At 36.7% G+C, this 27,936-nt stretch overlaps 1 protein-coding gene and 1 long non-coding RNA gene across 7 annotated transcripts in view; one reads left to right on the top strand and one right to left on the bottom strand.

Moving 5' to 3' along the window:
- The window catches only part of gss (glutathione synthetase), a 152,043-nt gene that overhangs the window by 102,176 nt on the left and 21,931 nt on the right, over positions 1-27,936 (top strand). The window contains exon 1 of one of the 6 annotated variants that reach the window (XM_083521224.1): positions 22,741-22,932. The exons of 1 other annotated variant lie outside the window; for it this stretch is intronic. Coding sequence is in view for 2 of the 5 variants with exons in the window: in XM_083521227.1 (XP_083377353.1) it covers positions 27,799-27,846 (48 nt within the window). In the remaining 3 variants the exon portion in view is untranslated. Of the gene's footprint in view, positions 1-22,740; positions 22,998-27,725; positions 27,847-27,936 lie in introns of those variants that run through there. 4 more of the 6 variants (XM_083521225.1, XR_014530223.1, XM_083521227.1 and 1 more) reach the window with 4 other exon arrangements.
- On the bottom strand, positions 10,497-11,465 carry LOC310742110. Its single transcript, XR_014538149.1, has 3 exons — positions 11,186-11,465; positions 10,814-10,956; positions 10,497-10,723 (listed from the first exon to the last, which is right to left on the bottom strand). It is a non-coding gene; the product is annotated as an uncharacterized lncRNA (long non-coding RNA).

The following is a 27,936-nucleotide window of genomic DNA, read 5'->3' on the forward strand; positions in this document are numbered from 1 at the left end:
CCCACATAATTTAATTTTCAAAGTTAATAGTGCAATTTGCCTCTTGGACTGTCAGACATCCTGCTTAATCTACACAGCAGTTTTTATTTGTGGGGAAACAGAAGTGTTACCTTTGGTTCTAACTTTCACTAAGTGCCAATTAGAAGAACAAAAAGATTTTTTTTTTTTTTTTAAGAAAAGAACTAAAATAATTGCACTATCTTGTACTGCACACAGACATTATTTTTATGTGGCATTTGTACCTGGTTAAATTGAAGTTTAAAAAAAGAAAGCTTTTTTTATTATATAGTAATGGTCTTATTTTTAAAAGATATGTTCAGTGCTGGAGACTACATCTTTATTGGTGGTACATACAGCATAGTTGTATTATTGTTATTGGATTGGCCTGCATTTCCTGTTGTCCAGACTATTTGTATTTGGAGTGTCACTGCTTTTTTATATATAATTATTATTATTTTTATTATATTATTTTTTCCCTCTTTGTCAGCATTTGTCAAAGCATCTCTCCATGAGAATGTTCAAATTTGTCTCCCTCAACTATCAATGCTAAAGTTCATGTGCATTGACTGCTGTTGACTGTCATGACACAACAGTGAAAACCATAGCAGGACACCTTTACAGCTGTGCTTTTGTCATCAATCATATTGCAGCAACAGAGTTTATACAGGCAATCGCTTCAGTTAATGTCCACATTAAATATTAGATGAGAGACACAGTATGACAAATTTCTGACATGTATTGCATGTTTGTTAATACCAGATGGACTGGTAGTAGTTTGAGTAACTGCTTCTTTCCTGCGATGTTGGAAAAAACCTGGTGATTTTATTTCTAATCTTCAACTGTTCATTTTATTTGAATTTGTGCAGATGATGCCTGATAAAAGTTTCTAAAATACTCAAAGCAGCATATCAGGCACAAACAACCATGCCATTGTTAAAGTCACAGAAATTATATTCTCATGTTTGTGAACCTTAACTGAAACTCTTGAACAATACTTATAGATTTGTAAGTACAAATTCTGTTAGATATTTATTTCCTGCATTATTGAGTTAGTATACATTATAGATTTCTAAACATTATTTTGCAAAAATAATGCTACAGAATTTTTTTTTTTTTTCATTTGAGTAAACAAAGCAACATATGTAAGATACCACCTTTTAGGCAGAAAACATAATGAAAGCTCCTGGGTTTTTTTAATGCAAAAAAGAGCAATACAAAAAAGTGTGGCAGATTTCCCTCAATATTTAAAAAAACTTACTGGCCAATATCCTCATAAAACTTCACAAATTGTACCTGGGAGTACTAATCGAGAAAGAAGCCAAATTTTGACATGCCAAATACTGACTTTGTTTAGTTTCTTACTGTTTACTGCACATTGTAGTGCTTAAGATTTAATTTATTTGTATGTCAAGTCCTCTTGACAGCATCTCTGTTCATGTGTCAAGATTGTTGCACAGGCTTGTGTGTGTAAACAAAGTCCCTTTCGAAAGTATTGTTTTTTTTTCCCAGTTCATTTACTTTACATTGAACGTATTTCGGTTTGAAATTAAAAGATTACTGTGTAACATAGAGCAGAATTTCATTTGCTTATGTTTATATCTTAAGCAATATCGAACAATATAGATCCTTTTGTTTGAAATACAGCCATTATTCAAGTGATCAAAAATATTGGAACAGGTTATATTGATTCTTTAAACAATTCATAGCTCTGAGTGGCTTATTTTGGCTTGGTTCCAAGGTTTACCTACCAGTGAAGACAGGTCAAATTTAGTTTAAAGTAAAAAAGGATAAACCAACATGAACACCAGATGGGCTGTCTAAAAGAAAAACGATCACAGCATTTGCACAAACCTTTGATATAGCCAATTCAACAATTTAGAATTTTCTGAGAAAAAAAAAAAAAACATTGGTATGCTAACAACCAGATACTGATCAAGTTCACCATAAATGCAAAAGTTGCTTATGACAGATGACATCTGGTATCACTCTGGTGAGAAGAAAAGCCCAAAAACAACATTAAATTACATTACCAGCAACCTCATGTCAGTAGTTCTAGAGAGGTGTAATCAGTAATTGTGTTCCCTTAATACAATAAATTCCAGTTATGACTTTCCCCCTTATAAGAATTGTGTAGTCTGCCACCAGAGGTTCCATGTTCTAGATCTAGATGTAAATAACAGGAAATTATAGTTGAAATTCTGATCTTTCCTCTCATGTCAACCTTTTTATCTGGATACATATGGCGTGGCGTCTCTGTGTTTGTTATTCATCTCTGTCGTTGAGAGAATGAAGCACAAAGTAGTGACACTTCAAATGCAGGTAGTGCTGTTTACTTTCACTTTTGTTTAAAACCAGAAAAAGCAGTTGTCTGCATTTTTATTATTTTATATCTTATTTGTGATGACTTTTTTTTATATTATAAAGTAGAAACTTAAAATGGTAAGAAAATATTTTTAACTAAAGATCTAGTGAAGATAGAATGTAATTAAAATTTGTTAGAGTCAAGGGGGAAAGCAACAATGAATGTAAATTGTTCCAAAATAAATGCCTTTAATTACATTTTACTGTTTATAAAGCTGCATTCTCTTATCTCAGAGACGTTTACAGTCCGACACCATATCTATATATTTTTCAGTGAAAATGTTCACATGCATTCAGATAGCATGAACCACAGTGCAAGAGACATCGTCGGATTTGTTGTAAATAGAATGCTTTGTTTATAATTTTCAGAATGTAGCTTTAAATTTCCATCATTTCTTTCTACTTTGCTTTATGCACATCCTTTAGCACTCACTTTAGCTTTATAATAGTAGGAACCTATTTTATTTAGTTTTTTTGCTGACATTGTTTTTTTTTTTATTGTCACTTAAATGCTTTAATTCTTACACAATGTCTTTATTTTCTAAATATGTTTGTGAGCCTAAATCAGGGTGTATATTCTGTGTATTTCCATGCAGGAAATAAGCATTTTGTCTCGTCCTGCACATTCCGACAGACAGTTTATTGGTTTTTTGACTTTCACCTTGCTTATAGTGTCAGTGTCTGTCTTTCTGTCTGTCAGGCCTTGCCCAGGAAATTAAGCTAAACACCCAATAAATGTGCAGTTTCACTTTTTTTTTGGTTTTTTTTTTTTGCAATTTTAAAAACATTTTTAGATCTTACAAAGCAAATGGAATATAAGGAAATGTAAAAAAAAAATAATAATAATAATTAAAAAAGTGTGTAATCATTTAATGTTTATCTGTCTACAATCTTTTATGTGTCATTTGCTTTCATTTTGTCATGACTGAAAGGATTTATTTTCTGAAACAACTGCTCTTTGAGGTTTTCTGGTCTGTTTGGGCTGATATTTTCATGTACTCTGCATGTTATTGGAAACATTAAAGTTCACTTTTGTGAGCAGAGACTAAAAGACATGGTTGCGTGGATAAATATATAGCTTAAGTTTCACAAACCCAGGGAAAATGTTTTATTTTTATTGACGTAATGTGATTTCTTATTTTTTTTCTTTTTTTTTTATATGATGTACTTGATATAATTATATTAAACATAATTATAAAAAAAAATTATTTGGGTAAAATCGATTTAAAAAAAAATGATATATATATATATCATTTAAATTTCCATCATTTCTTTCTACTTTGCTTTATGCACATCCTTTAGCACTCACTTTAGCTTTATAATAGTAGGAACCTATTTTATTTAGTTTTTATATATATATATATATATATATATATATATGCATTATATTAATTTGTACATACAAATTTAATGCTGAAAATTATTTTTTATTTCCTTACAGATTTTAATTAGTAGCTCATTTTCTTTATTACTTGTTCAAATGCTGGAAATATTATTACGCCTTTGATTAAACCCATCATTCTCAGTTCAGTTATATTAAAAAAATGCATTTTCTTTACATGTAAACATGCTTGGTCAGTGGTTTGCTAAATATTTTGGTTGCTACAATATGAACATTTAAGAAGGTAGCCTAGCCAGGTTGGTTTTTAGCTAGGGTACTAAAAGGTCATTGCTGTGCTAACAAGATTGGTTATTCCATCTCGGGTGGTTGTTACGAGTATGCAATGGTGTGGGGTTTTTTTTAGGTTCATTATAATCCTAGTAAGGATACATTCTTGCTGGAATATTTGTTTTATGGCTACTTGAAAACACTTGAATAGTTAATTAAAGACAAAGCTGATAATGCCAGATTTCATGTGGAAGTGAGTATGGCTCTTTACTTCTTAGTGCTGAACAAAAAGGCTCATAACTTTAGAACAAATATATTTTGAGGTTTAAGAAAGGGGGAGTGGTTGATATTGAAGTTTAATAAAGATTAACAATAACCATGAAAAATTACAATTCAAAGCATGCATAAATGAGTATATAAAAAAGTGGTGATTACATTACTGTGAATCAGGTGTGCAAACAAACATTAAATAACTTATTGAGGTGCAGTGATAGATAACATACATACTCCCTGTCATACTCATGACACCTGAAGACAGGTATGTTGGATAGCATTGCTAAGAATACATAAGCTAAAAAAGAAAGTATTTTCACATATGAAAATGTAAGTATTTTGGGTGTGCTGGAGACGATGCTGTTCCATTGTCATGAAGGGGTGTACTTTGTCAACAACACTGTTTAAAGCATGTCACAGTAATGCCAGAACACAAGGTTCCCTAGTAGAACATCCCCCAGAGCAACACACTGCCTCCATCAGCTTGACTTCTCCCCCAGTTAAGCAAAAAACTTGTCCATTCACGATATATGAAAACTTAATTCACTAAACAGGCCACCTTCTTTAACTGCTCCATGATCGAGTTCTAATATGTGTGGTATGCTATGTCTGAGGCAGTAATTGATAAGTACTTTGCCACATTAAGCGTACATTCATGTCAACTACTGCAGGAAGTTTGATCAATAATCTAAGTAATCAACAATAATTGGATCACCGTCTGACTTCACAGAGCTTGACTGGGCTACTGAATGCCTAGAATCAATGTTCCGTTACATTCTGGATGATGTAGCTACCCTTAAAACTAAAATGATCAGAGAGAAAGAATTTCAAATAGCATGGAAGGAGAGCCTCCTGAGTTATTTAAAAGCTCTTAGAACCTCATAGAAAATAACACGCATAATCTTAGATTTCTATTCAGTACTGTAGCAAAATTAACAAGGATTGAAAGCATTGCACTAACATGCATACCATCAATCAGTGGTGATTTCATTTTCATTGTAAAATTGAAAATATCAGGCAAAAAATCCAGACCACTCATTTAAATCCAGACTGTTTCATAAATAACTAGATAACATGATTAGATTAAAAGTTGCCGGTTATTTGTTGGTAAGTACAATAATGAAGACTACAGAAGGGGGCAGAGCTTTCTCTTATAAAGCACCACAGTTATGAAACAGCCTGCCAATTAGTGTTTGGGACTCAAAGTTCAAGTTGAGGCTGACAACATTTATTTATTAAGTCTTTTATCAGAAGATTTCTCTTAGGTAGAGGAGCAGATCTGGAGGGATCATGAATATAGAGAGTTCGGTGAGCTGGGATATTTAACTTAGCCATTAGGGAGGCACAAGCCAGTGCACTCTTAGTGCCGGTCCCAAGCCCGGATAAATGGGGAGGGTTGCGTTAGAAAGGGCATCCAGCGTAAAACGTGCCAAATCGAATATGCGGTCACGATTAAGAATTTCATACCGGATCGGTCAAGGCCCGGGTTACCAACGACCGCCACAGGTATCATTAGCCAACAGGGTACCAGTGGAAATTGGGCTACTGTTGGGCGAAGGAGGAGAAGGAGAGGAGGAACACGTCTACAGAGACGGCAAGGTAAGGAGACGTGCAGGAGAGTAGAGGTTAGGGTTGGTACTTTAAATGTTGGTTCTATGACTGGTAAAGGGAGAAAGGTAGCTGATATGATGGAGAGGAGAACGGTAAATATGTTGTGTTCAAGAGATTATGTGGAAAGGGAGTAAGGCCAGGAACATTGGAGGTGGGTTTAAACTGTTCTATTATGGTGTGGATGGAAAGAGAAATGGTGTAGGGGTGATTCTAAAGGAAGAGTACAGCAAAAGTGTAGTGGAGGTGAGAAGAGGAGAGTTTCTAGGTGATAGGTGATGAATGTGAAGCTGGAAGTTGAAGGGATGATGATAAATGTCATCAGTGCCTATGCTCCACAAGTCGGCTGTGAAATGGAGGAGAAGGAAAGATTCTGGAGTGAATTAGATGAAGTGGGAGATGGTGTACCTAGAAATGAACGATTGGTGATTGTGGCAGACTTTAATGGGCATGTAGGTGAAGGGAACAGAGGTGATGAGCAGGTGATGGGTAGGTATGGCCTTAAGGAGAGGAATGTGGAAGGGCAGATGGTGGTAGATTTTGCTAAAAGGATGGAAATGGCAGTGGTGAATACATATGTTAAAAAGAAGGAGAATCATAGGGTGACCTATAAGAGTGGAGGAAGGTGCACACAGGTGGATTATGTTCTATGTAGGAGATGCAACCTGAAGGAGATTGGAGACTGTAAGGTGTTGGCAGAGGACAGTGTAGCTAGACAGCATCGGATGGTGGTCTGTAGGATGGTTTTAGAGGCGAAGAAGAAGAGGAGGAGAGGAAGGACTGAAAGAAGAATAAGATGGTGGAAACTGAAGGAGGAAGAGTGTAGTGTGAGGTTTAGGAAAAAGGTTAGACAGGGGCTCGGTGGTGGTGAAGAGGTGCTAAATGAATGGGAAACTACTGCAGGAGTGATAAGGGAGGCAGCTAGAAAAGTACCTGGTGTGACATCTGGGAATAGAAAGGAAGACAAAGAGACGTGGTTGGCAAAACAGAAGTGGGATCGACAGAGTGATGAGAAAAGTAGGCAGGAGTACAAGGAGATGCAGCAGCAGGTGAAAAGAGATGTGGTGAAAGCCAAGGAAAAAGCATATGAGGAGATGTATGAGAGATTGAACACTAAGGAAGAAGGAGAAAAGGATTTGTACCGATTGGCCAGGCAAAGGGACCGAGCTGGGAAGGATGTACTGCAAGTTAGAGCAATAAAGGATGGAGATGGAAATGTGTTGACTAGTGAGAAGAGTGTGTTGAGAAGATGGGGGGAGTATTTCGAGCAGCTGATGAATGAGGAAAATGAGAGAGAGAGAAGGTTGGATTATGTGGAGATTGTAAAGCAAAAAGTGGATAGGATTAGTAAGGAGGAAGTGAGAGCAGCGATTAAGAGGATAAAGAGTGGAAAGTCGGTTGGACCAGATGACATACCATTAGAAGCATGGAGATGTTTAGAAGAGATGGCAGTGGAGTTTTTAACCAGACTGTTTAATAAGATTCTAGAAGGTGAGAGGATGCCTGAGGAATGGAGAAAGAGTGTGCTGGTACTGATCTTTAAGCATAAGGGAGATGTGCAGACCTGCAGTAACTACAGGGGAATTAAGTTGATCAGTCACATCATGAAGTTATGGTAAAAAGTAGTGGAAGTCAGGCTGAGAGAAGAGGTGGCCATCTGTGAGCAACAGTATGGTTTCATGCCGAGGGAGAGCACCACAGACGCATTATTTGCTTTGAGAATGTTGATGGAGAAGTATAGAGAAGGACAGAAGGAATTGCATTGTGTATTTGTGGATTTAGAGAAAGCGTACGACAGAGTGCCAAGAGAAGAGCCTGGAAAGGTGGAGGTACACGCTGGAGAGAAGGGAAATGAAAGTCAGTAGGAGTAAGACAGAGTACATATGTGTGAATAAGAGGGAGGGCAGTGGAGTGGTGCGGTTGCAGGGAGAAGAGGTGGTGAAGGTGGAGGAGTTCATGTACCTGGGGTCAACAGTGCAGAGTAATGGAGAGTGTGTTAGGTAAGTAAAGAAAAAAGTGCAGGCAGGGTGGAGTGGGTGGAGAAGAGTGACAGGAGTGATTTGTGATAGTAGGGTATCTGCAAGAATGAAAGGGAAGGTTTATAGGATCGTGGTGAGATCTGCGATGTTGTATGGATTAGAGACACTGGCATTGAGTAAAAGGCAGGAAGCGGAGCTGGAGGTAGCAGAGCTGAAGATGTTGAGGCTTTCGTTGGGAGTGAAGAGGATGGACAAGATTAGAAATGAGTTTATTAGAGGGACAGCGCATGTTGGACGTTTTGGTGACAAGGTGAGGGAGGCGAGATTGAGATGGTTTGGACATGTGCAGAGGAGGGACATGAGTTATATTGGTAGGAGAATGCTGAGGATGGAGCCACCAGGAAGGAGGAAAAGAGGAAGGCCAAGGAGTAGGGTTCATGGATGTGGTGAGGGAAGACATGCAGGTAGTTGGTGTGAAAGAGGCAGGAGCAGATGTGTGTTTGTGTGTCTTGTTCTTCTGTCCCGCGGTAAAAATCTTGTGCCCCAACACAGCTGAGTGAAACTCCAAAAGAATGGAATTAGCCTGCATAATGTGGCAAATAGATTGTTTAAATTCATGGCATTTTAGCAAATGCCCTTATCCAGAGCAGTTGGAGTTATAGTTCTCATTCATACGACTGAGCAGTTGAGTGCCTTTGATAAAGCGCCTAAGTGGCATGTTGGCATTTTCCAGATAAATACTCTAATTTAGCAGAGGGTGTCACCTGCTGTCAGTGATGCATGTCCTTAAGATTAATTCTTCTATTAAGAACATGCATCTCATGCATGTTTAACTAATGTATTTGCCTTACTGTATCACATTAACTAAATTAGCACTGCATATTTCAGAGAGTAATTTGTCTGTGTCTGTAACTCTGTTGTTTTCTTAATAAATATAAATCGGTCTTTCAGTACAGCACGGTTTGATAGTCACACATTTTCCTCTGGTGTGGTTAACCTATAACTTTACTATAGGTAAAAGATCTCTTAATAGTTATATTTTATTTATTTATTTGCTTGTGTTTTAAGAAACAACCCAACTTCTAAATCATAATGTCAGGTGGTTGAGGTAGCAATTTAGTGAAAAGTTGCTTGATGTGTACTAAGCACATTCACAGGGGGTTGTATGAAAAGCTGCAAGTCACTACAAATATTCTGTGCATTTTTAAAGGTTTGTCAGCCATATCATAAATACGCACATATCACGTTATGTTCACTAGATGGCAACACGGAACTGATGGAGACAGCACAGGGAGCACAAAAACTGTAAATAGTGAAAGGCTTTACAGTAAACAATTAGAATACACTAAATGTTCTCAATATGGTCATCTGAAAAAATTATAGATTTTAGACCAATTTGAGTGATTTGACATAGCTGTGTTTATCATTGATATAAAAAAGGACAATAAACACTCCCAAGTTTCACAATGGACAATAAAACTGACAATATTATAAATACACTGGCTCTGACAGACAAAGACGAAGGCAGAAAAATTACTTTGTATGTATGATAAAGTAAAGGAAGGCTTTGAGAAACATTTTGTATGCAAGTACAATGTGATTTAAGAGAGGGTCTAAATTTAGCAAGAGGTGCCATGAACCTGGTAAAACAGCAGAAGCAATCATTATTGCAATTCATAAATTAGAGAATAGCCTGTGTGAATTTCTCCAAGAAGAAATGATTAGAGAATTAGTTATTAAAGGTTAGTAATTGGAATATGATATCAAAGAGTTGGATCCAGAGCTCAGTAAAGCTGTCACAAAATAAAGATGAAAAAAGTAAAAAGCAGCTGTTGGGAAAGCAAAATAGGCTAGGCATAAGAAGCATATTCAAGGACAAAGTGAGTAGTTGTGATAGAAGTTTGTCAAAAACAGTCATGGCCCACCAGAGCCCCTGTTCACAAACAAAGGGAGAGGGTGGCCAAAACTACAAAAACAACAAATAGTCTGGACAGGAACATCTCACTTAGGCAGAGTCATTAGTGTTTACACACCTCAAAAGCAATGGTTCTTTAAATTGTTGAGAAATTATATTGGACAACTAGTGTGCAGGAGTATCTGCTAATGTTTTTGAGCATCTGAGACCACCAGTATTCGGTCTGCAATAATCCTTATTTTGTAAACTCCTGGATGTCCAGTTTCTGGTGAAGATTGGGTCCACATCATATGTTTCTCCTTTAAGAGCCCATCAATGGCGTTCTCATTAGGGATAAACTTATAGGCACTATCCTTATAAACACTAACATAAATTGTATTTTATTTTCAACATGTTGATCTTTATAAAGCTGCTTTGGAACAATGTTTATTGTTAAAAGCACTATATAAATAAAACTGAAATAATATGAATTAAATTAAATATATAAAATAGAATAGACAATTCTTGATTTGTTGTTTAATAAAAGAAAACATTTCATAGGTAAATAAAGTATAACACATCACAGGCATATGCTTATTTTATTTGTAAAAACAGAGAAAATACACTCTATCGATTATTAACATTCAATATTGTACAAGTACTTTCTATGACAGAAACTAAACCATTTGCTATTAAATTACTTTTCCTATATAAAAAAAATAACCTGTTTTCTTCCTGTGCTAAAGGTATTATTTCACAATTATTACATAGCTTGGGTTAAAGATTTAATGGTTTAAGAGAAAATGGCTTTAAAAGCTTGTTTCCTTAATACAAGTGCAGCCTACTCTAATTTTGTAAGTTACTGGAGTACGGTTGTAGCGGTGATTCTGTTGGTAAATACAGGTTTCAATAAATATAGGCACAGCTCTGGCATTCACACTAAATCCTGAACATCCGGATGTATTACAACTGGCCTCATGGAGGGATTCTGGATCATTTCTACAATTGAAAAATATATCATTTGATAAGACAGAAATCCTTCAATTAAAAATTACCAAACCACATATTTAGAGTTTGAATTCTACTTACATATATGTCCAAGGAGAAAGAGAGAGTTTGCTCACAGCACTGTTTAATATTTTGTATCTGTTTAAGATTTCATTCATTTTGGTTTTGTTGTCAACTTTGATATGACAGGAAAAGCCATGGGCAGCCACAATCAAAACAATAACCTAATTCAGATAAATAAATAAATCAAATCAAAAATATTCCACACACAATAATTAAAAGCATTCATTTATGCCACTACTGTGCTCTTTTATATAAAATAAAATAAAACATGTAATGTGCCCCCCATCAAGATATCTGTAATTATTTTAATTATGGGTTCAAAATAAAATTGCTACAAATATTAGGCAATTTCTAATAAAAGGAACAGAAATTAGATTATTTTTGACTTACCAGTATAGTTGAAATCTTTGTAAAAGCTGGCATGTTTCTCTGCAGTAGTGCTTTCTGTTGATAAAGTGTAGTAGGATACAGTAGCACTTTCAAATCAAGGCTCAGATATGGAGTATTTTGCTCCCTCTTTTATATAGAAGAGTAAAGGTGTATTTTGATTCCACACTGACGTGAGCCACCAACATTTTCCCTAAACAATTTTACATACAACAAAGTACTTGCATGCAGAATCCCTGGTCTGTTTATTTACATAATGGAACTCAAAGGTAACAAATGAATATTCAATGGCTGCTAACTGTCTTCTAACTCCTGTGCTACAGTGTGACCTTTGCACATTATCAGCAAAAAAATAAAAAGAAAACAAACATTGTGTACAAGTGGAACATCACCACTGTAGTCATGATTCTATGACAAGACTATATGAACTCATAGCAGGTTAAAGTGAAAACAACACTAAACTTACATCTATTCTTTAAAAATTACCCTAATATTCAGTTCCATTTATTCTTAAGTGTAGAAAACAATTTGTAAGTCACTATTCTTGTTGGCAATAATAGATAACAATGATTAATGAGGGGAAAAACACTTAAGGGACAGTGTAAAACAAATAATCATTTAAAAAAATTATTGTTCTTTCATAGCAACATGGCTTTGCAAAATTGCACCTGAAGAAATCACAGAAGTCATGGAACAATATCCTTTAGACTTTGAATCCAAGGATGCACACATCATCACACCATCTTATATGATGTGTAATGGATAGGTGATGATTTATTCTTGTTTTACAGCCACAGGACTTTGGAAACTCAATAAGTCAATGAGACAACAGTAAGCTCCACATTGTATCAGAAAACTGATGCATAAAATATCCATGTAACAAATCAACACCTGGAAAGATTAAGCAGAAATGGTTTTGAAATGACCAAGTCATAGTTCAGGTTTTAACTCAGTTGAGATGCTTTGGTTGTGAATAAACAAAAGCAAAAAATTAATCAAGTATCTGATACATGTTGTAGAACATTGGCCCAAAAAGGGCCACTGTAAAACCCAAACAGAGGTTCTACAGATTGCTTCCAAAGTTTTTTTTTTTGTTTTGTTTTTTTTTTTTTTTAAGATTAAGTTTCCACATATATTGTGTTTTGTTGTCACCTGGGGTTATTTATTTGTTTATAAAAGTTATTAAGAATTTTATTTAGGCCCTGATAAATGTAAACATAGAATTGGAGAAGGGTGTAATTCTTTTTTGCATGACTATCAAAATTCTAATAAATAATAAAAAATCAACATGGGTATTTTAATGTTAGAACTCTTATTATACTTTAAAGTTTATTGTTAACATCTCTGACACAATGGTTCCATCACATTTGTGTGTGTAGGAGAGAATTCTCTGTGTGAATGGAAATGTTTTATTGCCAGGATCTCCCAGCAGCAGGAAATCCCAATGATGAGTCATTTTCTTCTCTTTGTTCATCATGGTTTTAACTATGAGCTATACCAGATAACAGACAAGCTGTCCTTACTTTGTATAGCCTCCCTGAAAAACAATATACAAAACAGTCTGCAAATAGCCTGCAGTAATCTGCCGATTATCACATTGTTACCATTACCAAAATATGTTTGAAAAATCACCCATTATTGTTGCAGTTTGCAACAGAGTAATAGTCATCAGACTGTGTATCTTGGTCTCACAAAATGTTTTATTAAAAATAATATATAGGGAAGTCAGCTTCTGAACACATATTATGCAAAATTGTACCTTTAATACAGTGCTGTGCAAAGGTATTTAACTTCCCCTGACATTTGATATATAGGATGCTTATTATAATAATTTTAGCATACCCTTTTTTATACAATAGAAGAAGTGTTCATACATAGTTTTACTGTACTAGTCAAAAGTTATAACACACTTTCTCCTTCAGTGTTTTTTCTTTATTTTTTATTATTTATAACATTGTACATTAATACTAAAGACATCCAAACTATGAAAGAATATGTATGGAATTATGTACTAAAAAAAACACGTTAAACAACTAGCTTTAATGACAGTTTGGTACACTCATAACATTCTTTCTTAAGATTCATAAGGTAGTCCTGGTAAATAAGATAAATTCTGATAAGATGGAGATTTTGCTCATCGGCCCAAAAACAGTACACAGAAGCTCCAGCATTTTAACCTGCATTTAGATGCATTTAACTACTAGTTAAACGGTTAAAGACCTGGGAGTTATTTTAGACAGCAACTTGTCTTTTAAAAATTACATTAACCATGTTACAAAAACAGCCTTTTTACACCTTAGAAATATTGCTAAGCTAAGAAACATGTTATCTATATCTGATGCAGAGAAGCTCATACATGCGTTCATGACCTCCAGAATAGACTACTGTAATGCATTACTAGGTGGATGTCCTGCATCATTAATAAACAAGCTTCAGTTAGAGTGAGGAAAATAAGTATTTGAACACACTGCTATTTTGCAAGTTCTCCCACTTAGAAATCATGGAGGGGTCTGAAATTGTCATCGTAGGTGCATGTCCACTGTGAGAGACATAATCTAAAAAAAAATAATAAATCCAGAAATCACTATATATGATTTTTAAACTATTTATTTGTATGATACAGCTGCAAATAAGTATTTGAACACTTGTCTATCAGCTAGAATTCTGACCCTCAAAGACCTGTTAGTCTGCCTTTAAAATGTCCACCTCCACTACATTTATTATCCTAAATTAGATGCACCTGTTTGAGGTCGTTAGCTGCATAAAGACACCTGTCCACCCCATACAATCAGTAAGAATCCAACTACCCTCCATGATTTCTAAGTGGGAGAACTTGCAAAATAGCAGGGTGTTCAAATACTTATTTTCCTCACTGTAACTGAAGCTTGTTTATTAATGATGCAGGACATCCACCTAGTAATGCATTACAGTAGTAGTACGATGACAATTTCAGACCACTCAATTTCAGACCACTCTATGATTTCTAAGTGGGAGAACTTGCAAAATAGCAGGGTGTTCAAATACTTATTTTTCTCACTGTAGTCCAGAATGCAGCAGCCAGGGTTCTCACAAAGTCGAGAAAATATGATCATATAACCCCAATCTTATCATCTCTACACTGGCTACCTGTTAAGTTTCGAATCGAAACTAATCGTAACTAGTGCTAGTTACTTACAAAACACTAAATGGTTTAGCTCCCAATTATCTTTCCTGTCTTTTAACACGCTACAATCCGTCACGCTCCCTGAGATCTCAAAACTCTGGACTTCTAAGGCGTGGACTTCAAAGTCCACTAAAGGCGGTAGAGCATTGTCACATTTAGCTCCTAAACTTTGGAATAGTCTTCCTGACAGTGTTCGGGGCTCAGACACACTCTCCTAGTTTAAGTGCAGATTAAAAAATTATCTTTTTAGCAAAGCCTACACATAACACACGTCACATCATATCCTTGTGTTCCAGAACATCTGATCACATGCACATTATCAATTTGTGCTGTTAATATCATGAACAGCAGCTATGCTAATTCCTCTCCACTGCTTCTCTTCCTCTCCATCCCGAGGCATCCTGAGGTTGCTCCAGCCCCAGTCACCTCCCACCTCATGAAGATTGTAAACCTATAAAGAAGAAGATGCCTTCAAACATTGCGAACCTTCTAGAGACCAGTGCCAATCGGATCCCACTTCATGTGGAGTTTGGACATTGGACCTCCTTGAGTGTTTAAAGGCTCTGGCATGAAAAAGCTGGTGTTGGATCTGTGATAATCTCAAATGTTGAGCTATTTTATGAGTTGCTCAGTAGCTCCTAGTTTTATAACCACAAATCACTGTATAAGACTGTAGAAAGGACATTGCTCATAATCTTACATTCCAGTGCTCATTTTAGTTCTCACTCCCCAGTGTTCTGTATTGTTAAAAGATTTATAATCACACTCTTGATGTCACCCAAATGAGGATGGGTTCCCCCTTTGAGTCTGGTTCCTCTCAAGGTTTCTTCCTAATAACATCTAAGGGAGTTTTTCCTTGTCACAGTCGCCATGGTTGCTCATCAGTGATAAATGCACACCATTCACCTTAACTGTTGATTTAGGTAAAGCTGCTTTGAGACAATGTCTGTTGTGAAAAGCGCTATAGAAATAGATTTGACTTGACTAGACACTTAGAATGGCTTACAAATGCAAATGCATATTATAGCAAGAAACTCTCATCTGAGTAAAGAGAAAAATCATTTCTTAAAAAAATGAAGGTCAGTCAGTCTGAAAAATCTCCAAAGCCATCAAACGCTATAAAGAAACAGGTTCTTATGAGGACTATCCCAGGAGGGTGAGAAGTGAGAGAGAGAGAGGGAGGGAGGGAGGGAGGGAGGGGGAAGTTTAAAGGATGAGAGAGGAGAAAGCAGGTGTAGGCACTAAGTAGACAAAGAGCTTCCTCTGTTGCATAGGATAAATTTATTTGAATTTTCAGCCTCAGAAACTGCCGATTTACAAAAATGCTTCTCATAGTGGCAGACATATTTTAACAACCACTGTTCGGAGAAGAGACTATGTATGACAGAACTTCAGGGTTAAATTGTGGCAAGGACACCATTACTTTGGAAGAACCACAAGCAGATGAGATTTGCTTCGTCCAAGAAACACAAGAAATTGTGAGATATTTAGTTCTAACAGACGTGTTTTTGTACATACAGAGGGTGAATGGAGGGTTCCTGAATGTGTGGTTCCCATTGTAAAGCATGGAGGAGGAGCTGTGATGGTGTGGGGTGCTTTGCTGGTGACACTGTTGGTGATTTTGTCAAAATTGAAGGCACACTTAAACAAAATGGCTACCACAGCATTTTGCCAATCTGCCAATCCATCTGGACAATGAACCAAAACACACCTCTAGGTTATGTAAGAGCTATTTGTTAAAGAAGGAGAGTTATGATGCTGCATCAGATAACCTGGCCTTCACAATCACCTGAACTAAATACAGTTAAAATGGTTTGGAATGTATTTGGAATTTGTATTGCTCTGGGATTGTATCTGTCAGGCTGCAGACGTGGAAGCCGATATAGTCCGATCATTGTCCTTTTATTTCAACAACCGTACAACACAAAAACACTCATAAGCCGTTGAAAACAACAAACAAAGACATATCCGCTCGATACGCGTTGTCCGCTATGAGTTCGAATGTCCCAAGCATAATCCATAAAGCCTTTGGCAATGAGTAATCCAAGTCGGAAGTGGAATTCGCATATACAGCCGGCGGTCGAGCAGCCACGCGATTGTCCAGCTTGACAATATAACGACCGACAGCCTGTGACTCAAGAACGTGAGTTTATGTAGTCTGATCTTTCATGAGCCACAGCTGTCGGTAATCTTGGGAAGCAGCGTGACTGCTATCGAGGGGGGCGTGGCAGGGTGGATCTCTGACAGCTACAGACGGGGGCGTGGCAGGGTGAATCCCTGACAGCTACAGAGGGGGGCGTGGCAGGGTGAATCCCTGACAGTATCAAACCAAGTACAATCCAATACACAAGAGCAAATCTATCTCTGAAATAAAATTAAGATTATAAATCCTAGGCCTGGTTACAGCCCTGATTTTTAAACCACATTAAAATGCTGTGGTAGGACAAGTGGGCTATTTGAAAGCACTCCAAGTATTTTCATTTTGGAAAAGAAATTATAAAATGTAACCAGACCAAAACTTTAACCCCATGGTTCTTGGGAGATTTTGTAGACTAATGTGTACCTATAACAACTGAAAATTGTCTCTTTTAAAAAGTATGATGCGTCAGATAAGGGAAGATGGAATTGCATAAATCAATTAAATATACCTCTTATAGATGATTACTTTTACTTTTAATACTTCAGTACATCCAAAAGTAAGTAATTTTACTGAAGTACAAGAATGGTACACTTCACCCACTGCTGACTGTTCTTGGTTTGTAACAATGTTGAACTAGGTTGTATCAGTGGGTCAAATAGTTAAAACTAAAAGCTAAAATAATATTATATCTAGCTAGTCTGGTAGCCAACTTCAGCTTTAAAGCTTTAGATAACTTATACTTATACCTCTCTGGGTAAGTGATCCTAGCTGTTTAAGCTAGCCTTCTGCTGATCTTCTTCTTCTTTTATTTTTATTTTTTTGTTTCCAATTTGTTCAGTTTCCACAGCCTCTACTAAGTGAAGAAGTATTCTGCATACAGTTTAACTTGCTATCCTTTCTAGGTTAATTTCCATAAGAATAACACACTTGTAGTAAGTCACAGAGTCTCTTCCTCCCAATATATTATAGGAAATAGTAGACCCTGCCTTTCCTTATTTAGAAAAGGTACAATAAGAACATTCAACAACATATGACAATTTGTAAAGCATACAATTAATGTTGTCAAAGTTGTCAGTTATACCTGCTTCTTTTGCGCTCAGTATTAGTTTATGACAGTGGATCTTCATGACAGATATTTTCATGTTCCCAAACAGAGGTTTTTGACGTTGGCCTCCAAGGACAGGCAATCAAATTCAAAGTTATACCCTTTGGCCTCTCATAAGCACCTAAGATATTTACAATATGTTTGAAGGCAGGCTTATCACCTTGGATAAATGGCATTAGTTAATGTGTTTTTGATGTGTTTGGTGGTTGTTGGAGCAGTAAGTTGGGAAATTAAGTTTGATTTTAAATTGCATGATAGTGAATGACAGTGTAACTTTTGCCTACTTTAGTTTAATATGTATAGGTATGTACTTTTAAATGGTTGTTTTATTTTATTTGCTGTACTGTGAAATATACATATATACATGTTATACATATTTAGGAAACAAATGAAGTAACAGTATAAATAACATGATGATGTATAAACAAAGTGCTGGATGGAGGTTTGCCAGTTCCTAATGCTCCTTTGTATGAAACAAAGGGATAAGGTATTGCATTGTCTCCATCTCTTGCTCTGATAATGGTCTGATGAGACTAGTGAGGCTCTGAAAGACTGTTTTGAAACAACTGTATGGGAGGAATTGTGCAATCCACATGGGGAGGATATTGACAGTTTAACAGACTGTATTATGGTCTACATTAACTTCTGTGTGGAGAATACTGTACCCACCAGGACTGTACAGTGTTTTCCCAACAACAAACCGTTGATTAACCCTGATATAAAGACTCTCCTTAAAGAGAAGAGGGTGTTTAAATCAGGAAACAAGGAAGAGCTGAAAACTGTCCAGAGAGAACTGAGAAAGAAGATCAGGGTAGGAAAAGTTTGCTACAGGAGGAAGATGGAGGATCAGCTACAGCAGAACAACATCAGCGGTGTCTGGAAGGGGCTCAAAACTATCACTGCTCAGAAGGAACCCAGCTATCAGGCTGAGGGTGACCAGCAGTGGGTGAATGATCTCAATCTATTCTTTAACAGATTCGATCAGCTACCCTCCCCTGCCCCCATCCAGTCCCCCCTGCTGCAATCCCCCCTCTCTGGTTCCACATCAAGCAGCTCCAGCCCTACCTCTCTCTGCACTGCTATCAGCTCACAGACAATACACAACACACCTAACCCCCCCCCCCCCCCCCCCCTGCTGATTCCCTCCAGTCAACACTCCATCCAATACACACTGCCCCTTACAGAAAACCAGGTGAGAATGGAGTTTAGAAAGATCAAAGCGAGGAAGGCTGCGGGCCCAGACAGCATCAGCTCCAGGCTCCTTAAGACCTGTGCAGACCAGCTGTGCGGCATATTGCTGTACATGTTTGACCTGAGCCTGAAGCTGGGAAAGGTGCCACAGATATGGAAAACATCCTGTGTGATGCCTGTTCCAAAGAAGTCGCGCCCAAAAGACTTCGGAGACTATCGACCAGTAGCACTGACCTCGCATCTGATGAAAACATTGGAGAGGCTGGTGCTTACTCATCTCCGACCTCTGGTGAGCCTATCAATGGATCCACTTCAGTTTGCCTACCAACCTGGCATTGGAGTGGAGGACGCAGTCATCTTCCTCCTAAATCGGGCTATTTCACACCTGGAAAAGTCTGGGAGCACTGTGAGAGTCATGTTTTTTGACTTCTCTAGTGCTTTTAACACCATCCAACCAGCGATCCTGAGGGATAAGATGGTGCACATGGGAGTGGACCATCATCTGTCTGCATGGATACTGGACTACCTCACAGACCGACCACAGTATGTGAGGACTCGTGACTGTGAGTCTGATATGATTGTCTGCAACACTGGAGCTCCGCAGGGAACGGTTCTTGCCCCGTTTCTCTTCACCATCTACACTGCAGACTTCATGTTCAGCTCAGAAACTTGTCACCTACAGAAGTTCTCTGATGACTCTGCCATCGTCGGTCTGATCAAGGATGATTTTTTTTTTATATTTACATTTTATTTTCATTTCTTAGTTTCTGCTGCTGTAACATTGAAATTTCCCCACTGTGGGACGAATAAAGGTTTATCTTATCTTATTTTATCTTATCTTATCTTATCTTATCTTATCTTATCTTATCTTATCTTATCTTATCTTATAATGACTATTTTCACATTCGCCCCTCTTGACTGCTGCTGTTTTTTTGCACTACACTGTGTCTGTTTATAATCACCCCCGGGTATAGTTTTTACAGTTCTCCTCGCACAGTACTGTATATTCAGAGTATACAGTAGGTTTACTAGTCGGCGCTATCTCAGGTTTTGTGTCTTGTGTTGTGTTGTCTTGTGTTGTCTGTCTGTCTGCACTGTCTGTCTGTACTGTTTTTCGTCTGCACTGTTTGCACCAGGTTGCACTCGATGCACTTTATGTAGCTTGTGTTGTGTTGTATTTCTATGTTGTTGTTTAGTGTAGCACTGGGGTTCCGGGAGGAACGTTGTCTCGTTTTTACTGTGTACTGTGTACCACTGTGTATAGTAGAAATGACAATAAAAGCCTCTTGACTTGACTTGACTTGATTTAACAAATTATCTGAATGAATGTCAAAACTAAGGTGTAAACTGAGAGAGAGATACATGTCTGAGATAGTTGAGATAGTTGTCTGATGGCTACTTCCCTTGCATGTTCTGTTTTTACTTCTCACCTGAGTGCTTTGTTCTTCTTCTGAGGGACTGCCCCCCGGAATGTGTAAAAAAAAACACAATGTTGAACTTGATGGGTGCAGCACCGAAGCAGTACGCTCTGATGTGTAGGCTCGTCTGCAATAAAGATTACTGCTGTCTCCAAGTCTTCGCTGGAAAAAAGGTTACAACATATAATTACATTTAATTAGTAGTACGTTTGTCATATTATAATAATCGTGCGTGCGTGTGTGTGTGTGTGTGTGTGAGTGTGTGTGTGTGTGTGTGTGTGTGTGTGTGTGTGTGTGTGTGTGTACGTACGTAGGTACGTATTCTACAGGCAGTACAGCACTTCAAGAAGGTAAAGTTGGTTTTAAGTAATTTGCTAAAGTAATTTGAACTTGCTTGCTTTTTTTTACACATATTTTTATTAGCCAGTAAGAAATGTGCAATGCTTTATTACAAACCACCTGACAAAATGAGAACATGAACTTTTAATATTTACCCTTTACTCAGCATTACTTTACCATCATTTACATGTCTGTATTTTGTACTTTCGACAAGTTCACCCGACCCGAACACTGATTGCTGGCAAATAGGACAAATAGGCCAGGCCAGGCCAGGAAGGAGATTTCAGAATTCAGGTTGCACAATTAACCAAACCTATTGGTATACATGTTTTCACATATACATAATGTTCAAATATCAACTATCATATCCTGCCTTGAGCAAAGCAGAGAAAAGTCATACTTGATTATAAATCTTAAAAAGTTTATTTACTAATTTTTTTTGTCTGTTTATTATTATTATTTTTCTTTTTTATTTATCATGTTTTGAATGATACTCAATCATACAGTAGGTGACCTGCAGCTGTAGACTGCATTGTATTCATGCTAATGGTAACTAGTTACAGTGGTGTTGTTTCCCCATCATAATATTCATCTAGGGCAAACCCCAATGTCCAGAGATTTCTCATATTTCCTACGGGCATTTCTAAGGGGGCAAGAGCATTGGCATCTTCTCTTTCACCTAGTAGGGCTAAATATATAAATAATTTTTTGTTTTTTGTTTCCCCTTTTGAATCAGAGGAGACCGAAAGCAGAGCATCTTCAGCTCTGCTGCCTTCAGCTCCACCTCCTGTCTTTTACTCAATGCCACTGTCTCTAAACCATACAACATCACAGGTCTCACCACAGTCCTATAAACTTTCCCTTTCACCCTTGCAGATACTCTTCTATCAAAAATCACTCCTGCCACTCTTCTCCACCCACTCCACCCTGCCTGCACTCTTTTTTATACTTCTGTAACACACTCTTCATTAATTTGCACTGTTGACCCCAGGTACCTAAACTCATCCACCTTCACCACTTCTTCATTCTGCAACCGCACCACTCCACCGCCCACCAAGAACAATTAAATAGATCATATCCTTGTAAAATTTGTAATCCTCTCAACAGAGTTGTAGGCTGACTTATCTTAAGTTTGAATCTATGTACCAGTGTAGATTCGTTCATTGATAGAGAAAATATAATTTTATATATTATTTATATATCGGTTACGTTCCAGAACTGCCAGCGATAAACGAAAAACCGCGATAAACGGACGAAACCCCCCAATTTTTTATTTTTTTTTTATTATTGTTTAAGTTGTAAATCATTCTCCCACAGACTTTAAACACACACAGAACACATTTGCAAGAATATAGCGAGATAATTTCTTTGTAAATTGGTAGAAACATAGTTGACCTTATCACATTTATAGTGAGAACATTTACTGTACAGTATACAGTTCTGTAGTAGCCTATGCGTATTTTCTCTGCTTGTTTATTGGGTAAAGTGTCCTATGATGTCTAAAAAGAGGCGGATTTAAAGATATACATCACCGCGTTCTTTACTTTCTGTACTGTACTGTATTAAGATTTTACTTCATTTTATAATTAATAATTATATTTTTATTAATAAATGTCATTATTTCATAAAGCAGCATAAAAACAATTCCCAAAAATGTTTTGGTCTATCGGGCTATCCGCGAGAGAGACTGGGAAAATCAGCCAAACTAATGAGTTATGTGGCAAATGCAATTCCGAGATAAACCAGGGTGCGAAATTCGAACCGCGGTAAAGTATTTATATATATTATAATATATAATTATATATATATATATATATATATATATATATATATATATATATATATATATATATATATATATATATATATATATATATATAAAAAATCTAAAATTTTAACCTGCAATTTTCAGCCAATGTTTCCACCGTGTTGTTTGAACGCAAAATTGTTAATAACACAATTACTATGTTGCAAAATAATAATAATAATAATAATAATAATAATACTAGCAACAACAACAACAATATTGATAATAATGATAATAATGTTACATCAGTCTTTAGGATCTAAGAATATATCTAGTTATTAGGTTACTAGTAAAAAATAGTTAACCAGTTTAAGCATGTACAATATTGTCAATATTGTATTGTAGCAATTACTGTTCCGTAGAATAAAACGCTGCTCTTATTTTGAAAACACTCCGTGGGAGTTACGAGGTTAGTTCATTTCTGCTTTCACTTATATACAGTGGTTTAGTCAGTAACATGTTTAATGCACTTTAGACTTTCAAATTGCGACAAAATTGAAACTGCGCTCGAATCAGCACTTATAAGATTTACTATAGTGGAAGCAAGATAAGCAACCTTCATTCTATAAACAATCTTCACTTATTCGGTAAGTTAACTACTTTAATAACAGTTTCTGGTTACTGAGAAGCCCAGCTTTTATTTTGCGACTTTGTAAAGAGAGACGTTGTTTTTAAAATCAGAATGTTTGGCATTGTCTGGATGACCCTTAATGATTGCTTGCAAATCCCATCAGACATCCATTATGTAGTAATTTAATTGTACCTTTGTTCGTAGCGTTGCTATATTCTTTTTAATTTTGTGCTTACTATATGTCAACTTTGTTCCATTTAAATAGTTAAAATTCGCTAGAGGTTTAGCATCGTTGGACAAATTGTAAACACATTTTGTCTGTGTACACTTGTCCATAAGGAAACCTCTACACATACTTATGAGTGCAGTTATTAGCCAATCATGTGACAGCAAAAACCACGCAACATCAAAATAAAAAAGTGGCAAGAACAATAATCTTACAGTGGCACAGACTTTAGCAGACTTGCTGAAACTAAAATGGGAAAAGGCTGGATAAGTTTCAATGAGTTTGTGCCCCTGATAGCCTCATATTCTTCTTATTCTGTTGCAGCACATCCATATCATGTTTTGATGATTTTGTATATACAGAGAAGCTTATTGTGGTTGTAATGAATATGAAGTACTAAAGCTTTCCTGGCAGCTCAAGCTTCACCCTGTCCATTTTCTACTGACTTTTTTTTCATAACACATTATGTAAGTTCTGTGTGAAATTCCCAGGTGGGCAGCAATTTTTTAAAATATTCAATCCAGCTCCTCTTGAACTAAATAAATACGAGATGAGCTATTGTAGAGCTATTATATCAACAGCATTGAGCGTAACTAGAATTTGCAATATCTTAGGAAAGGGACGAAACCACTGGTGTAATAAAGACGGGATATTGAACACCGAAGCTATAGAAAACAACAGTAGTTGTTTAAGAAAACATTGTGAGAGTTGTCACAAAACAACAATCAGCAGCATCACCAATGACTTCCACAGGGCCTTTATAATAAACTCATTTCTAATCCTGTCCATCCTCGTCACTCCCAACAAAAACATCAACGTTTTTAGCTCTGCTACCTCCAGCTCCACCTCCTGTCTTTCACTCAATGCCACTGTCTCTAAACCTCCTCCCACTCAGTGTATGACCAGACAGTGGAGAAAACAATGTTTTGTTTTGTTTTATGTTTAAAATATAGATTTTTAAATTTTGGGGTGGAAAAGTGGGAGCTATCTTATACATGGGGTGTCATACACAGAAAAATATGCGATATATATATATATATATATATATATATATATATATATATATATATATATATATATATATATATATATATATATATATATATATTAGTGGTGTGAAAAAGATATTTCATGTTTGTCACAATTTAATGTTTCAGATCATCAAACAAATTTAAATATAAGTAAAATATAACACAAGTGAACACAACATGCAGTTTTTAAATGAAGGTTTTTATTATTGACGGAAAACTAAATCCAGAACTACATGCCCTTGTGTGAAAAAGTGTTTGCCACTAAAACTAATAACTGGTTGGGCCACCCTTAGCAGCGTCAAGTCAAGTTTATTTCTATAGCCCTTTTTACAACAGACATTGTCTCAAAGCAGCTTTACAGAAATCAACACTTAAGGTGAATGGTGTGCATTTATCCCTGTTGAGCAGCCATGGCGACTGTGGCATGTGATATTTCAGTTTTTCTTTTTTTAATAAATCTGCAACAATGTCAACAATTCTGTGTTTTTCTGTCAATATGGGGAGCTGTGTGTACATTCATGAGGAAGAAGAATGAACTTAAATGATTTTAGCAAATGGCTGCAATATAACAAAGAGTGAAAAATTTAAGGGGGTCTGAATACTTTCCGTACCCACTGTATATGATCATATTTTCTTGACCTTGTGAGAACTCTGGCTGCTGCATTCTGGACTAACTGTAGCTTGTTTATTAATGATGCAGGACAACCACCTAGTAATGCATTACAGTATTCTATTCTGGAGGTCATGAACGCATAGACGAGCTTCTCTGCATCAGATATAGATAACATGTTTCTTAGCTTAGAAATATTTCTAAGGTGAAAGAAGGCTGTTTTTGTAACTTGGTTGATATGATTTTTGAACGACAATTTGCTGTTTAAAATAACTCCCAGGTCTTTTACCGTTGAACTAGTAGTTACAGAACAACCGTCTAAATGCAGGTTGAAATGCTGGAGCTTCTGTGTACTGGTTTTTGGGCCAATGAGCAAAATCTCTGTCTTATCAGAATTTAATAGTAGAAAGTTATGAGTCATCCAATCTCTTATTTCTTTAACACACTCAGATATACGAGCTAATTGAGCTGTATCGCCTGGTTTTGATGAGATATATAGCTGGGTATCATCAGCATAACAGTGGAAGCTAATTCCATGCCTTCTAATAATATTTCCTAAGGGAAGCATGTATATTGTGAAAAGCAGGGGTCCCAGAACTGAACCTTGCATTACTACTAGCATTAACCTTGATAGCTCTCCATTTAAATCTACGAAATGGTAACGATCGGACAGGTAGGATTTAAACCAGCTTAATGCCTGTCCCTGAATGCCAATATAATTTTGTAAGCGATCTAGGAGGAGATCATGATCTATAGTGTTGAATGCAGCACTAAGATCTAGTAAAACTAATAGCGAGATGAAGCCTTGGTCTGAAGCTAAAAACAGGTCATTAGTGATTTTTAACTAGAGCAGTTTCTGTGCTATGATGGGGCCTAAAACCTGACTGAAACTCTCCAAAGATATTGTTTTCTTGTAAGTGGGAACATAACTTGGCCACGACAATCTTTTCTAAAATCTTAGACATAAATGGGAGATTTGAAATGGGTCTGTAATTCGATGTGTTTGGATCTAAATTAGGTTTCTTAATGAGGGGCTTAATAACTGCTAACTTGAGGGATTTAGGGACGTGACCTAAAGACTAGTCTGTTACACACACACACACACACACTGCCCATCTAAAAAAAAGTCACTCTAATATTTTGTTGGACCGCCTTTAGCTTTGACTACGGCATACATTGCCGTGGCTTTGTTTCGGTAAGCTTCTGCAATGTCACAACATTTATTTCCGTCCAGAGTTGCAATTTTCCCCCAAGATCTTGTATTGATGATGGGAGAGTTGGAAAGTCTTCTCCAGCACAACCCTAAGATTCTCAATGGGGTTAAGGTCTGGTCTGTCACTAATCCATTTGTGAAAATGATGTCTCATGCTCTGACATCTCTTACACAATTTGAACCCAATGAATCCTGGCATTGTCATCTTTGTTGCCTGTAATATGAAATGCTCCTATTGCCTTGCGTTTAATATAAAATGCTCCCATGCCTTGGATGACTTGTGGTGCACACTTTTTACTGCTGCCGGTTAACCCTCTACTGTCCGCCATTTACGCAAGTGGCTGTGTTATCTTGCTTTCACGTTAACCCCCATCCCAACTATTAAATTGACAATTAACTAGCTCTAACTTTGTTTGTTTATAAAACACTGTTTACAAGTAAGCTCTTGTTTATAGTTCTCGTTTCGCACATTGCACTGTATAACATATTATACAGTAGGTTTACTGGTCGGCGCTATTTTAGTCCCTCTGTGTTCTGTTATGTAGATCTATGTTGTGTGATGTACCTCTATGCTGTTATATATAGCACCAGGGTTCTTGAGAAAAATTGTCTCATTTCACTGTGTACTGTGTCATTCCATGCCCAGGAGGATGAAGGCAGTGCTAGATAACAGTGGTGTTCACACAAAATATTGAGTTTTGACAAGAATTAGAACAGCCTTTATTTGTCACATGTACATTAGAGCACAGTGAACTTATGTTTTCGCATATCCCAGCTTGCTCAGAAACTGGGGTCAGAGCGCAGGGTCGGCCATGATACGGCGCCCCTGGAGCACAGAGGGTTAAGGGCCTTGCTCAAAGGCCCAAGAGTGGCAGCTTGGCTATACCGGGGCTTGAACCCCCAACCTTCTGATGAGTAAGCCAGTGCCTTAACCACTAAGCTTCCACACAAGATGTACTCACTTTTGTTGCCAGCTATTTTGACAATAATGTCTGTTATTAAATGTTAAAAACTGTAAATATATATATCCAAGTTTCATTTATATAGAATTGTAGAAGACCCTTTAGAAGATATACTAAAATGGTTGCTGAAATATGAGGGGCGTACTCACTTACTGTATGTTGAAATGGTTGAAATGACAATAAAAGCTTCTTGACTGTTCTTTTAGCCACAAAAGCTAAAAAAAGCTTAAGCTTTGTCTAGTTATAAGTAAAACCACAAACATCATATGTTGTTCCTGAGCTTTTTATACAAACCATATTGTGTCTGTGCAAGACAATTCAACGCTGCTACTACTTCTGGCAGAAGTTATACTCATAATCGCTTTTACAGCATTACCTACAGGAAAGATGTGGATAAAGTAGTGACCGCAGGTTGAGAGAAAGTGCAGTAAAAGTACCAGTACAGCAAAAAATAATTTTACTCGATAAAAGTAAAAGTACACTGTTTTAAACTAATTTATAAAGTACAATTCCTCAATTACACTGAGAGCATTTGTAATTCGTTGCTTTACATCACTATATACAGCATTTCATGATGTATTTCATGATGTTTTCAGCTGATGAAAGGTCTGGACTGCAGGCAGGCCGGTTAATCACCCAGAATCTTCTAAACCATGCTGTTGTTATAGATGCAGTACAGCATTGTCTTGTTGAAATATGCAAAACCTTCCCTGGGGAAAAAAAATGATTTGCTTTTAACCTGCTTTCAACCCTTTGGCAAACAACTTGTTTTTTGCTACAGTCAAATATTTTGACTCCTTTATCAAGCACCTACTGACATTTTTCAGCATTCCTGTTCCTATGTTTTTGTTCATAGTTGAGTCGCTAAGCCTCGTTTCTACATCCGAGGTATGGCTTTTTGGCCGCACTACTTTAATTAAGACCGCTTCTGGCCAGACTTTGCCAGATAGTAAATGGGTGTACCTGGGTCCCACTGGA

The sequence above is a fragment of the Silurus aristotelis genome, assembly GCF_946808225.1.
Source record: "Silurus aristotelis genome assembly, chromosome: 19".
NCBI lineage: Eukaryota > Metazoa > Chordata > Actinopteri > Siluriformes > Siluridae > Silurus > Silurus aristotelis.